Consider the following 13,374-nt stretch of genomic DNA (forward strand, 5'->3'; position numbering starts at 1 on the left):
CAACAGAAAAGTATATAGAACCTTCTGCTGCTAATTTCTATTTCCAAACTCCTTAGATAAAGTCACCAATTCAGTTGAGCCTAGGACTTGAAGGTGAAGTACATAGAATCTAGAATAATTCCCTCCCACCATCCCTGCCTATGTCTTCAACTCAGGGCCTTATTCTGACCACAACACACAGGTCTTCAGGACTGACTATACCCTAAACATACCACATTTCCAACCAAACTTACCATCCTCCCCAAATTCTGATGGCTACACTTTCAATCCTATCCAAAAAACTATTAATACACATTTGTTCTTATGTAACTTGATTTTTATCATTACTAATTTGAGGGTTTTTTTTTAATGAAATAAGAAAAAAGTAGCAAGTATTTTTTTAAAAATATTTTTGTTTGTTTTTAAAAAAAATAATTAAATAGAAAAAATAGTGAAAAGGGAGTTTGGTAGAGTTTATTCTTGCTAATAAATGGGGGTGTTAAATTAATGCTCTCCAGGTTGTTGTTCAATATGTAGGTGATTCAATTTTATCACGGCTCCCTCTAGATATCCCAAATAGTATCTTCAGCTCACACTTGGGGCTTATACCTCTTTTACAGGTTATAAGGGGTCCAACGAGACCAGTAGCAATATCTCGTGGAGCATCTACATGAGAATGGTAGACCCAGGTGAGGCATGCTGGGTCAGCATCAGTGGGTGCATGGCTTTCTGGAATGGTCCAGTTGTAGATGTGGCTGCCTCCTGGGGGTACAGAATCATCAGCTTTCAGCCAGCCAGAGGAACCATCTGGATACAAGGAACCTAAAAAATGAAATTGCACATGCTCAGTCCCAGGGTGAGAGAAACCTAGCAGATAGAGAAATCAGGAGAGTGCTGACATATGAGATATCTAGTTCCAGTTTTGTGGAAGGTAGAGTTCTAAAGTTCAGCACAGTATTCCTCACAACCTGAGGAAGGTCAGATTCAGGTACTATCTAGTCAAGAACCCTAGACTTCAAACCAACAGCAGGTTAAAAAGGTAGCAGCCCTTGGGGAAGGAGATATGGCCATTGAAAGTACTATACAGCTTAACCTAGTAATCCTCCAGTGCAAAGCCAATAACATGGAGGAAAGAGAAAATAAAAATTCCCTTCCTCTGAGCACTCACTTTGGAAAACAAAAAGAAGACAACCACAGAATTTCAGTCTGAAGGCAGCTCAATTATCAAATGGGCTACTTATGAAAGAGAAAACAGAGGGAAAATAATTTGCCCAAGGTGATATGGGGAGTTAACAATCAAGTTAGGACCTTCGGACTTCTCTATTCCTCACTCACTGCTGTGTCAATATTATAAACTGTTGGGCCTGGGATAGTGGGAGCTATGGATGAGTAAACCAATATTCTTCTTAAGAAGAAAATTCACAGAACACTCCTCTATTTCCAAAACAGTCAAATATTTTATGGGAATTCCATTTAAGCAATTTTTTGTGATAAAAGGTAAATTGAATCACTACATTTTTAAGGAACAATTGAGGTTTAGAGATGGGCAGTAACTTGCCCAAAGTTACACAGTGTATGAATAGCAGAGCTGATAATGGTACCCATATTTTCTCTGGGAGAGTAACTGCCACTTCAGTTCAAAAAAGAAGACTATCTTCATTCCCAGCTTCTCTCTCTCTCTCTCATAAGACAGTAAAGAAAAAGCGATGTTTGTTGCAGGTAGGAGAAAGAAAGGATGGGATATTTTACCTTCTGAGTCCTTTTCATAGAATACACCATGGGGATGGATGGTATAAGGACGAGTGGCAAAATTCTTCAAGTGGATAAGGATGATATCTCCCACCTCAGCCCTCAACACTGGCCCCAGGAAGCCCAACCAGGCTGGCTGAACCACTTCATCCATGTATGAGTCATCCTTGTATTCCTTGTAGATGGTCTTCTTGTAGCTGTTCCCTATTCGGTTCTTGTCAGACTTCAAGAAGCTAGCAGCTACTCTGGGAAGGAAGGAAAGAGAGACTCACATTTTTGCCTTTCTTCTAGAGGAAGCTGATCAAAAAGTGACCATTTATGTTTAGGGCAAAATAAGAAGAAATGGGACTGTACTGATCAAAATATGAAAGCCTTAGGCTAGGATCTGATTGTTAGACAATGAGAAGTATTAACTTAGAGTGTATGAATTTGCCGATATGCACTTTTAACCTACAAAATCGGCTCCGCAGGTAGGACAGTGGTAAAGAACCCGCCTGCCAATACAGGAGACATAAGAGATGTGGGTTCGATCCAGGGTTGAGAAGATCCCCTTTAGAAGAGCATGACAACACACTCCAGTATTCTTGCCTGGAGAATCCCATGGACTGAGGAGCCTGGCGGATTATAATCCATAGGGTCGCAAAGAGTCAGACATGACTGAAGCAACTTACCACTCATGCACACAACCTATAAAATAGGCAGATTCACTCACTACAGCCTAATATATAGTAGTGGGGAGGCAACCAAGTATGAACAGACCCTTTTTAAGTGCTCAACTTCCTATCCAGTTGGCTTGACTTAGTGTTGTCCTGCTATATATGGGAAGTCTTATAGCATAATGGTTAAGATCATAAACTCTGGAGCCAGGAAGTTTCAATTAAATGCCAATATTGCCATTTCCCCTGGAGAAGGGCATGGCAACCCACTCCCATATTCTTGCCTGGAGAATGTCCCCAGACAGAGGAGCCTGGTGGGCCACACTCCATAGGATCACAAAGAGTCAGACATGACTGAAGTGACTTAGCATGCATGCATTGCCATTTTCAAATCTGTAGGACTTTTAACAGTTTACTTAACTTCTCTGAGTATAATTTCTCCATCTATAAGATGGAGGTAATCATGGTACCAGCTGTTACTGGTGACTAAGTAATTAAAATACATAAAGAGTTTAGAAAAATGCTTGGAAAATAGTTAAAAAAAAAACAAACAATGTTATCTATTACTTCAAAGTATTGGAAATGGGGGATAACAAAGTTATCCCTCAAGGATACTTTTAATCCAGATTCTGTACTCCAAAACTAGATAATTAGAAAGATGGTTTTTCAAAAAAGAGGATGGCTTTTTCTTACTCAAATTCTTCCTAGAGAACTCTGAGATGTTACCGTCAACTTCGGAAAACTCTGATGCTTTGGAGAGACAACATGATCACAAAAGATTTTTTAACACATTAATTTTTTTCAGCTGATATTTGTGGAATGCGTGCAGAGCTCTAAGATCAAAAAAAAAAAATTATTCCTGTAGGATCTATGAGAGGCTGAATGGTGAGAGGAGTACCAACTTTGTATCCACATTACCCAGGTTCAAATCCTAAATTTTCCATTTACTGTTGTACTTGGGGAAGTCATTTGATCCCCCTGAGCCTCAGTTTTCTCATCTAAGATGATAATATTCATATTCACCTTCTAGTTTCTATAAGAATTAGGTGAGACAAAGTATATAAATTTCTAATATGGTGCCTGTCACAAAATGTTATATAAGTGATAGCTATTACTGTTCTTTCCTTGATTCTAAGGCTCTTATTTTGTCACATTTTCACATATCTTAAATCAGTATAGTTCCACTGAACTATTTGCAGCATACATACACCACACACATCTTACAAACACTGTATATATTTCATGTTTCTTTCCTGTTTAAAAGCTAAACACCTATTATTAAAACAGCATTGTGAATATCACCTTAGAATCAAGGCAATATGGAATGACCTTTAAGACCCTAAAAATGCTGAGGGATCTCAGTCTGGAAAAGCAGACTCCATATGAGATGCTGGCTCCTGAGTCAATTAGTTGTTTCTCAGGAAATGCACCACTGGGATTACGGCCCAGAGAGATCTGGAGCTGACTGCAACCATATCCTGGGAAAAGGTCCTCAAGAGCTACCTACTGACCTCAAGGGTGCCCCTCCCTAACTCCATCTCTAATTCCACAAGAGATTAAACCTACATGTCACTTTCCAGAGGCTGGTTCGTGATGATATTCCTTCCCTTAGGAGCATAGTTCCACTGCACATCCTGGATCCCCAGGTAGTAGACTCTAGTAGTCCCATCAGTCAGTTGGGGCCACAGAGGTTGCATGAACAGCAGAGCCCAGAGGAGATGGCCTGACTCCATGGCCCACGTTACTCAGGGAAACAGGCAAATGAATAACTTCTGGTAAGGAAGAAAGAGAACAAAGGGACTTTGAATGTATATCTGGAAAAGTAAAGAGGCAAGACCTAGACTGAGTGACTGAGAACATAAAAACTGACTAGCGTAGAATCTCTGACTTACCTGATTCCTTTCAACAAGTGTTCAAGGATCTCTACACATTGGACTTTGGAAGGTAAAGTTAAAAGTCACTGGGACTGACTTTTCTAAGGTATCACTTTCTTCAGAAGAAAAATATGAGTTCATTTTCTTCAGCAGTGTGGAAAGAAGACTATACTCTGGCCCTCAAATTAGGAAACAAGCATCAGTAACCTAATTGAGTCACTGTTACTCACTCAGTACCCAAGTGAAGTCACTAATTCTCCCTGTGTCTCTATTTTCATCATTATCACTTTCCGTCCCCTATAAACTGTGTTTAAAAACAAATGAGAATTCAGCAAAAATCATTTGCTATAATGTTCATAGATGCAAACTGGAAACAGCCAACATGCCCATGACACTATAATGGATGAGTAAATTGTATTTTATTTATATAATGCAATTCTATATAGCAATAGTAATGAGCAAACTAGCACTACATGAAAATATAGATGCCTCTCACAAATATAATATTGCAGAAAGAAACCAGACACAGAAGTAAATATTATATGATTTCATTTTTGTAAGGTACAAAATAGGTGAAGCCAATCTATGCTGTTAGAAGCTAGGATAATGTTTGCCTTTGAGGTAGGGATCACTGGCTGGTAGGGAAGAAGAGGAAGGCTTTTAGGTAATGTTCTGTTTCTGAATTTAACTATTGATTACATGGATGTGTTCAGTCTATGAAAATAAACTGAACTGTGAACTTAGCACATTTATCAGAAGAAATGTTTTTTGCTGGTTCTTTGCAATGCACAAATCCATCTAATGTGTCCAATCTTGACTCAGAGTTAGAACTAAGCGTCTAGTCCTTCATTCTGATACATCAACATGGCAGTTAGACTTCTTGGGGCTGATATGAAACACTCAGTCATACCACAGACACAGTGAATCCAAGAAACACAAACAACATAACATATACACAAATATACATACACTTGCATATACATAGACACATGCAGTCTTATTTAAGAGCAGAGACACACATACTTGCATCCACATTAGTTCCACAGTGTCACATAGAGCCTTAGTCACTGTCATAATAATAATAACCTATAATGGAAAAAATCTGAAAAAGAATATATATATTTCTGAATCACTTTGGTATATACCAGAAATTAACACAATATTGAAAATCAACTATACTTCAATTTAAAATAATAAGTCAATATTTATAATGTGTGTATATGTCAGACATTGTTTAAAATGTTTTACAGATTAAATCATTCAATCCTCACAAATGTACTATGAAGCAAATATCTTTATTATCCCCATATTATTAGAAAGAAGAACTATAAAACAGAGATATGAGGTAATTTGCCAAAGTTCCCATAGTTAACAATCAGCAGAGTTGGCTTGTGTGGTAAAAGGAGTATGGGTTCAGTGTTTATGCTTTTCTTTTTCTGAAGTATAAGTGATTGACAATATTATATTAGTTTCATGTTAATTACCACGCTATACTACTTTTCACAAAATATATTTGCACATGCACAGAGAACATTTGCAGACATATCTTGCTTTATTATGCTTCATTTTAATTCACTTCACAGACATCATGTTTTTTAAAAACTGAAGGTTTGTGGCAGTTCTGCATTGTCAGGTGATGTTTAGCACTTTTTAGCAATAATATTTTAAAATTGATATATGTACATTTTAAAAGACATAATGCTATTATACACTTAATTGACGACAGTATAGCATAAACATAACTTTTATATGCATTAAATTTTTTTTTTAAAGTATGAAGATTTATTACAACATGAACTTTACTGCAGAAGTTTGGAACTGAACCTGCAATATCTCCAAGGTATGCTTCTTTGTGTTTATAGCTATTGTCATATCTGAGAATACCCCATATACTCTGAAATAAGCAATCACATGTAGTTATGATCACTTCCAGAGATAGACATATATATTTATATAGGCAAAGATACATCTAATGAGTATCATTCATGATGATGATAATAATGATGGTAACTATCATTCATGGAGAAATTACTATACAATAAACATGATGCTCAGTTCTTACATAAATTATTTCACTAAATCTTCAACCTAACCACATGATATTAGGGACTTTAATTGAAAACAGAAAGTAAAAAATATGCACAGACTCACATGTGAATAGGAAATGCCCAGATATTTACCCTGATTGATAAATAGAACTATGGACCTCTCTAAAAATTCTAAAACACTTCCACACAAAGCAGTGGCACAAGTGTGTAACAACCCCTCCCAGTTTTCATATGACATTTGGAAGAAGCCCTTGATATGGGGGAGAACCTGCCTTGCCTGGAGAATCCCATGGACAGAGGAGCCTGGCGGGCCATGGTCCATGGGGTTGCAGGGAGTCGGACATGACTGAAGTGACTAAGCATGCTGCCTTGGATTCTTCTAAAACCTGGCTTTCCTGCTGACCAGTTGTGTAGACTTGGGTAATACTTAGGCACTCTGAACCTGTTTTCTTATCTATAAAATATATATAATAGTATAAGCTTTGGAGAAGTAAATTAGAAAACTTACATGGAAAGTTCCCAGGACAATTAGTGTTTAGAATATAACAAACTATAACTGTTGGTTTCCTTCCTCTTCTTTCTCCCTCCTGGTGACAGTTTGTTAATTTATCTTTACTGTCTCCCACACATCATATATTTCAACTCTAAGGGCTAACTTAAATTTTATCTGCTCCAGAAGGCCCCCTGTAGCCTCTTCATATCACTGTCCTCTGAAGAACTACTTACTCTAAATAGCATAAAATTGCATGAAATCAGACTTTGTATTATTATTACTTTTGTCTCATAAGCTGCCTCATGAACTGTCTTTATTTACCAGCTTGAAATATAAATTCCTTGAGAGTGGATGTAGTATCTTAGAAGTTTTTGTGTATCTATTGAAAGATACTTTGATGGGAGCCCTGCAGATATATTTTACATTGAAGACACAGGCTTTGGAATTAGACTACCTAAACAAACCCTGGCTTCACTTTTCCTAGCTGTGTAACTTGATAAACTGCTCTACTTCTCTGGCCCTTGTGTTTTCATCTTAAATGGAATTAATATTATTTACTACTTCTCAGGGTAGTTGTGAGGATTAAATGAAATAAGATCTGTAAGTGAATAGAACACAAATAAATATTTAAGTGCACCAGTAAAAATCCAAAAGGCATTAGTGGCTATGATTATTACAGATAAGGAAATAGGTTTAGACATGAAAATTGCCAGGCTCACAAAGCTTTAACATTTTATGGATATCCATAACACAAACACATTCATAAGTTCCTATATACAATAGCACACTGTAAGCATACAGGCACATGTATATAGCTGAGATTAGTTTCTTTGGAAGCAAAATGATATAATGAAAAGAACCAGAACTTTTGAATCAGATAAACTCAGGTTTGAGAACTGTTTTCAAATGTGTTTGAAAGAAACAGCACAGGGACTTAGCAGGTATCTGATAAATATAATTTCTCATTTCCTCTAGTCACTAACTTCCTATTTTATTCCTAAAGATGCATTTGTTGTTGCTATTACTATTGTTGTTTTTAAATTAGGTTTATTATTATAAAACAAAAGAAAGGGAGAACCCATAACATTCTTTCAGAATCATTTGTATATTTCATAGTAAAATTGAAAGACTTTAGACTCAGAAAAAATTAGATTCTAATTCTGGAATCATAATTTACTAGTTGTATAACATGGAACAAGTCACTTAGTTTCTTGAACCTGAGTTTTCTCATTTCTTAAATGGAGATAATCTCTGGATTGGCCTCCTGATTAGTTTGCTATGAAAATCAAATGAGATGAAGGATTTGGAAGCCCTACATAAATTATTCATTTGGGGAGGGCTATTTTTAATCAGTTGAGCCCACAGGAGGAGATCTTATAGAAAGGCCAGACTGAGGAGGAAAAATAAAAAGGGAAAGGTAAAAAGGGAAAGGGGAAATGAGATAATATGAGGAAGAATCCTGGAGGAAAGTTAAAAAGGAGGACAGAAGGAAGAGGTGCTCAAAGGATGGGAGGGAGAAAGAGAAAGAATTTCTGGGATACTTTGAATTAGACATAATTTAGTTAATATACACTGAGACTAGACAAACCTTATTTTCCTGTTATACCAATGTTACCTGGGCTTGGTTCCCTTTATCCACAATTTGCATCACTGTTTTTCCTAGAATTTTCAAATTGTTCCTTTAATGTGATAATGTTCTTTTCTCTCTGAGTTGGAGTATACTGGCCTGGACAAGCATATCCTGGGCAAAGGATCACTCAACTGAACACAAATGCTGAGCTATCCTAGAGGTTTTGTCTCCAATTTCAGCAGTCTTATTAATAGAACCCTCTATCAAGATTGACCTTTTGGTCTTCTACTTTCTTAATGTTTTTGTGGCTTTTTCTTCACCTTGTGACTCAAAATAGGGGATTTCCTCACCTTTAGGCAGTATGGGACTTTTTTTTTACTAGAAGGGAAAATCAAGAGAGTGTTGAGTGCCTCAAAAGACTCCATATAGCACAAGTACAATTTACATTATTTCTAATCATTGTCGTTGTATTCTACTGTGTCAGAAGTGGGGAAATTGAGGCCCAGAGGGAGAGACTCTAAGTCTCTAAGTTCTAAAAGCTAGTACTAGAACTTAAGATCCTTTAGCCTGACAATCATGTATATCATCACTGTGCTTTTCCTGGGACAATATGATTTCACTACATATGTGCATTTAAATTAGGGTTTTTTCTTTATTTCCTCAAACCCTAGTTGTGGTATAATAGAAAGTATACTGATACGAAATTATAAGACCTGGGTTGAAATTATTTTTTTGCCTATAATAGCTACGTGTCTTTCAACAAGTCAGTTTCACCTATTTTGCCTCAGTTTTCTCATCCAGAATTATGGATAATATTTCACAAATTGTTTTGAGGATCAAACAAAATAATAGATGTATGACCCCCTTTCAAAGGGCTTAGAATACAATAAATGATTAGTAAAAGTCTTAATGCATTAATGGATTCATACATCCATAAAAACTTCCAGAAACTATACTTTTTCAACCCCTTGACATGACATATAGAAAACGGAGACCAGAGAGATAAAGGGGTTTGCTTAAAGCCAAGCAACCAGTTACTGGCAAGGCCAGAATTTGAACCCATATTTTCAAAAACATTTCTTCTACTTAGGCACTAAGTGTGAGAAACAATTTAGATTTTAAGCTGATAGCTTAGCTCAGCTATCATTTACTGTCTTGCTCTGTGCCAATCTGGATCTCAAAGTATGAAAGTAAGTAGTTGTTTTTAAGTGTTCCATCACCTCAATAAACCCCATAAACTGAGACCAAGAAATGAGCATACTATTTTAACAGGAAAATTAACTACTCTCTACAACTCCAGGATCATCTCTGAAACAGCTGAGCAATGTCCCTGGCCATTTTGATGAGAGGAACAAAGAGAGCATATTTTACATTTTAACTTTCCTGCACATTCAGCCGTGCTTCCTCCTTCTCAGCCACTGACTTTTTCTCCCTGTGGGCCCAGGATTTCTCTAAACCAAGCTGAATATAAAGTTTTGTTTTTTGTTTCAAAGAAAAGGAGGTAGGGTTTAGAAAGGGGCGGAGGAAGCTTACCTTTGCTGGAGAAAATACTTCCATATTCATGTCAGTGGCCTACTGAGGCTAAACTGCAGACCCGAGCATGAGTCTGCCAGCCCTGCTCAGTTAGTATCCTGGGTTACAAGGCCTTTCTCATAAACAAAGTCCAGGGCTCCAATTGGCTGGTGTTACTGGGAAGGAGTGAATGGAGGCAGGAGCAGTTCTGGTTGCCCTCTTTTCCAGAAACTAATATACTGGAATGTCTTGTTCCGGACCTGGTTTGGTACAAAACCCGGTATGGTTCTTTAACCATATCCGGGTGTTTTCCAAATCCTGGTTAGGATTTCCGGAGGAATTACAAGAGGGTGGGTTGCACTTCTGTTATCTCAGCTTGCTGGTTGCTATTTGCTGAGAGGGAGGAGGAAATGCACTGTCAGTGAAGCTGGTGAAACCTCATAGAAAGATTCCAATATTTCCCTTTAAGAAATAGGGCCCATTGCAAGGGTTATGAGATGTGAGAAGAGCTCCCATCCTCAACACTTTCTCTTGTTGTGAAGCACAGTTATCAGCCCTGCTATTATTCTGAGACCATGGTTGCTTGGTAGTAGAGAAAAATAAAAACTGGTAATAAAACAAAGAGCTTTCTACATGCTAGTCCCTATGTTAATCACTTTACATATATTCTCATTTAAAATTCACAATTATTCTATGAAAAGAATATGCTAATTCATCTTTTACAGCTGAAGAAAAGCAGACTCTGAGAGGGAAAGTAACCATTCAAAGTCACACCGTTAATAAGAGGGGTGAATTGTAGTAGGTCTGTCTAGTTTCTTAATCACTACACTACCACTCTCTGCTACTTAATGGAGAAACCCAGAAAGCCCTTTTGCAATGAGAGAAGTGATTTCACAGTTATTGAGTGCCTGCTGTCCACCAGTTACTGCTAGATTAAAAAAAAAAATGTACATTAACTCTGCCACTGCCATTTTTAGCAGCTTCTTGAGTGGACTCCCAGGGTCATATTACTCATAATTTTCATTGTGGAGACCAGATGCAGCTAGTAGATAGCTTGGATTAAGATAGATCAGCACCCTAAAACCTAAGAAGACCCAGAAGAATTGGAAATATTAATTTTTTTAAATGGAACTAAAAAATATCAAAATGTGTCCCAAAATCTCTGAGTGAAGCTGGATTCTGAATTTGTTTAAAAGCAAAGGTCATCTTTGTTCTTGCTAGAAAGAGAGGGTAGTGAAAAATCACTAGCCTGAGTCAAGTGACCCAAGTTCCTTCCCTAGCTTGCTCTTGAAGCAATCAGCTATGTGGCCTTGGTACAGGACTTTCTTTTCTTTGGGCCTAAGTCTTTCCATTTGTACACTGAGAGCCCTAAACAAGATATAGACCCTCTCAGCCCTATAAATATACATATCTAGGATTCCATGAAGAAATCACATTCTTGATATTAAGGGTAGAAGCAAAAGAGGTTTTAAACATGCAAAGTGTAAGAAAAGAGTGGGTGCAGAGTAATTTGTGGATAACTCCATGTCTCTTTGGGAAGGATTATATCTACCCATCAGAATCAGCTATAGGAAGGAAACAGGTATGATGGCAGTTCCACCATCTAGTATCCTTACTTGTGATGAGGTGATCTTGGCTAGGAGCAGGTGCTGTTCCCCAGGCAGTCTCGACACATTATTTTTTCTCTCTCGAATTTAAAGTATCTGGAGCAGGGTCCAGGGAGGAGGAGTTTCAAAGACTGAAGCAGTGGGGCAAAGTCTGGGTCATAAAACACTGGAGGTGCTTAAAGGTGCCTATACATGTAGGAGCTACCCCTACAGACTGCATCTCAGGCTAAGCCAAGTAGAAGCACCAGTAGGGAGAAGGGAGGAACCACCATTTATTCAGCTAATTTAGAAATAATCAAGAGAAGCTGGATCAGGTAACAACAGGCCCTAGGACTATCTGCCTCTTCCCCACTTAACACAAATGTGGACCTTGAAGCTAGAGGTGGGAAGGTGGAGATCAAACCCATTAAGCTGGGATCCAAGTCCAGGCTTTAAGGCATTTATGAGAGGGAGGGATAAGGATAAGGCCTGTGTTCTGACTCACAAATGATAACAATAAACAGATCTCATAGATATGCTTGAGTCAACACAGTGAAGGCTGCAGGAAGCCAGCTAGGCCAGATTTCTGAGCCTGTATTATTCATTCAGCAGTTCACTGAAAGGAGACCCAGTACCAACATATGCAAATCCTGGGCATATTTTTAGTGCCTTTCCTCAAGGATCACCTTAAAAGGGTTTAAGTTGATACCTATAGACCAGGAATTGGTAAACTATTTCAGTAAAACTCTTGTTTGTAAATAATTTATGTGCAAAACATACAGTCATTAAAATAGGCCATTATAGTACATTGGGTATATCTATATACCAATAAAAGGTAATTTACAAAAACAAGCAGCAGACCAAATTAGGCCCATGAGTTGCAGTTTGAATCCCCTGCAATATACACATTTACAATATGAAAACATTGTTAAGAGTGTAGAAACTAGATTTAAATCCCAATTCTGACACGTCCTGATTCTGTAGCCTTGAAAAAGTCATCTAAGTCTTCTAAACTTCAGTTTTGTGTTTCCAAAATGGAGATAATGGCATTATTTCATAGAGTTTTTATGAGGACTGAAATAAAAACTTCAGTTCAGTAGCTCAGTCATGTCCAATGTTTTGTGACCCCATGGACTGCAGCACCCCAGAGTTCCCTGTCCATCATCAACTCCCAGATCTTGCTCAAACTCATGTCCATCGAGCCAGTGATGCCATCCAACCATCAGATACTCTGTTGTCTCCTTCTCCTTCTGTCTTCAATCTTTCCCAACATCAGAGTCTTTTCCAATGAGTCAGTTCTTTGCATCAGGTGGCCAAAGTATTGGAGCTTCAGCTTCAGCCTCAGTCCCTCCAATGGATATTCAGAAGTGATTTCTTTTAGGGATTGACTGGTTTGATCTTTTGCAGTCCAAGGGACTCTCATGAGTCTCCTCCAACACCACAGTTCAAAAGCATCAATTCCTTGGTGCTTACCTTTCTTTATGGTCCACCTCTCACATCCATACATGACTACTGGAAAAACCATAACTTTGACTAGACAGACTTTTTTCAGCAAAGTGATGTCTCTGCTTTTTAATACACTGTCTAGGTTTGTCATAGCTTTTTCAGCAAAGTGATGTCTCTACTTTTTAATATGCTGTCTAGGTTTGTTATAGCTTTTCTTCTAAGGACCAAAGGTCTTTTAATTTCATGGCTGCAGTCACCATCTGCAGTGATTTTTGAGCCCAAGAAAAGAAAGTCTGTCACTGTTTCCATTGTTTCCCCATCTACTTGTGATGAGACCAGAGGCCATGATCTTTATTTTTTGAATGGTGAGTTTTAAGCCAGCTTTTTCAGTCTTCTCTTTCACTTTCATCAAGAGGCTCTTTAGTTCATCTTCACTTGCTGCCATAAGGGTGGTAATATTT

At 37.8% G+C, this 13,374-nt stretch overlaps 1 protein-coding gene across 1 annotated transcript in view; it reads right to left on the bottom strand.

Annotated features, from left to right (window-relative positions):
• HEPH (hephaestin) overlaps positions 1-10,014 on the bottom strand; it is a 136,950-nt gene extending 126,936 nt beyond the window's left edge. Inside the window, exons 1-4 of the mRNA XM_068962145.1 lie at positions 9,903-10,014; positions 3,951-4,156; positions 1,729-1,973; positions 589-801 (exon numbers count right to left, since the gene is read on the bottom strand). Of these exons, the coding sequence (XP_068818246.1) occupies positions 589-801; positions 1,729-1,973; positions 3,951-4,117 (625 nt within the window). The 5' untranslated portion in view covers positions 4,118-4,156; positions 9,903-10,014. The remainder of the gene's footprint in view (positions 1-588; positions 802-1,728; positions 1,974-3,950; positions 4,157-9,902) is intronic.
• Between the last annotated feature and the right edge of the window lie 3,360 nt (positions 10,015-13,374).

The sequence above is a fragment of the Capricornis sumatraensis genome, chromosome X (genome assembly GCF_032405125.1).
Source record: "Capricornis sumatraensis isolate serow.1 chromosome X, serow.2, whole genome shotgun sequence".
Lineage (NCBI taxonomy): Eukaryota > Metazoa > Chordata > Mammalia > Artiodactyla > Bovidae > Capricornis > Capricornis sumatraensis.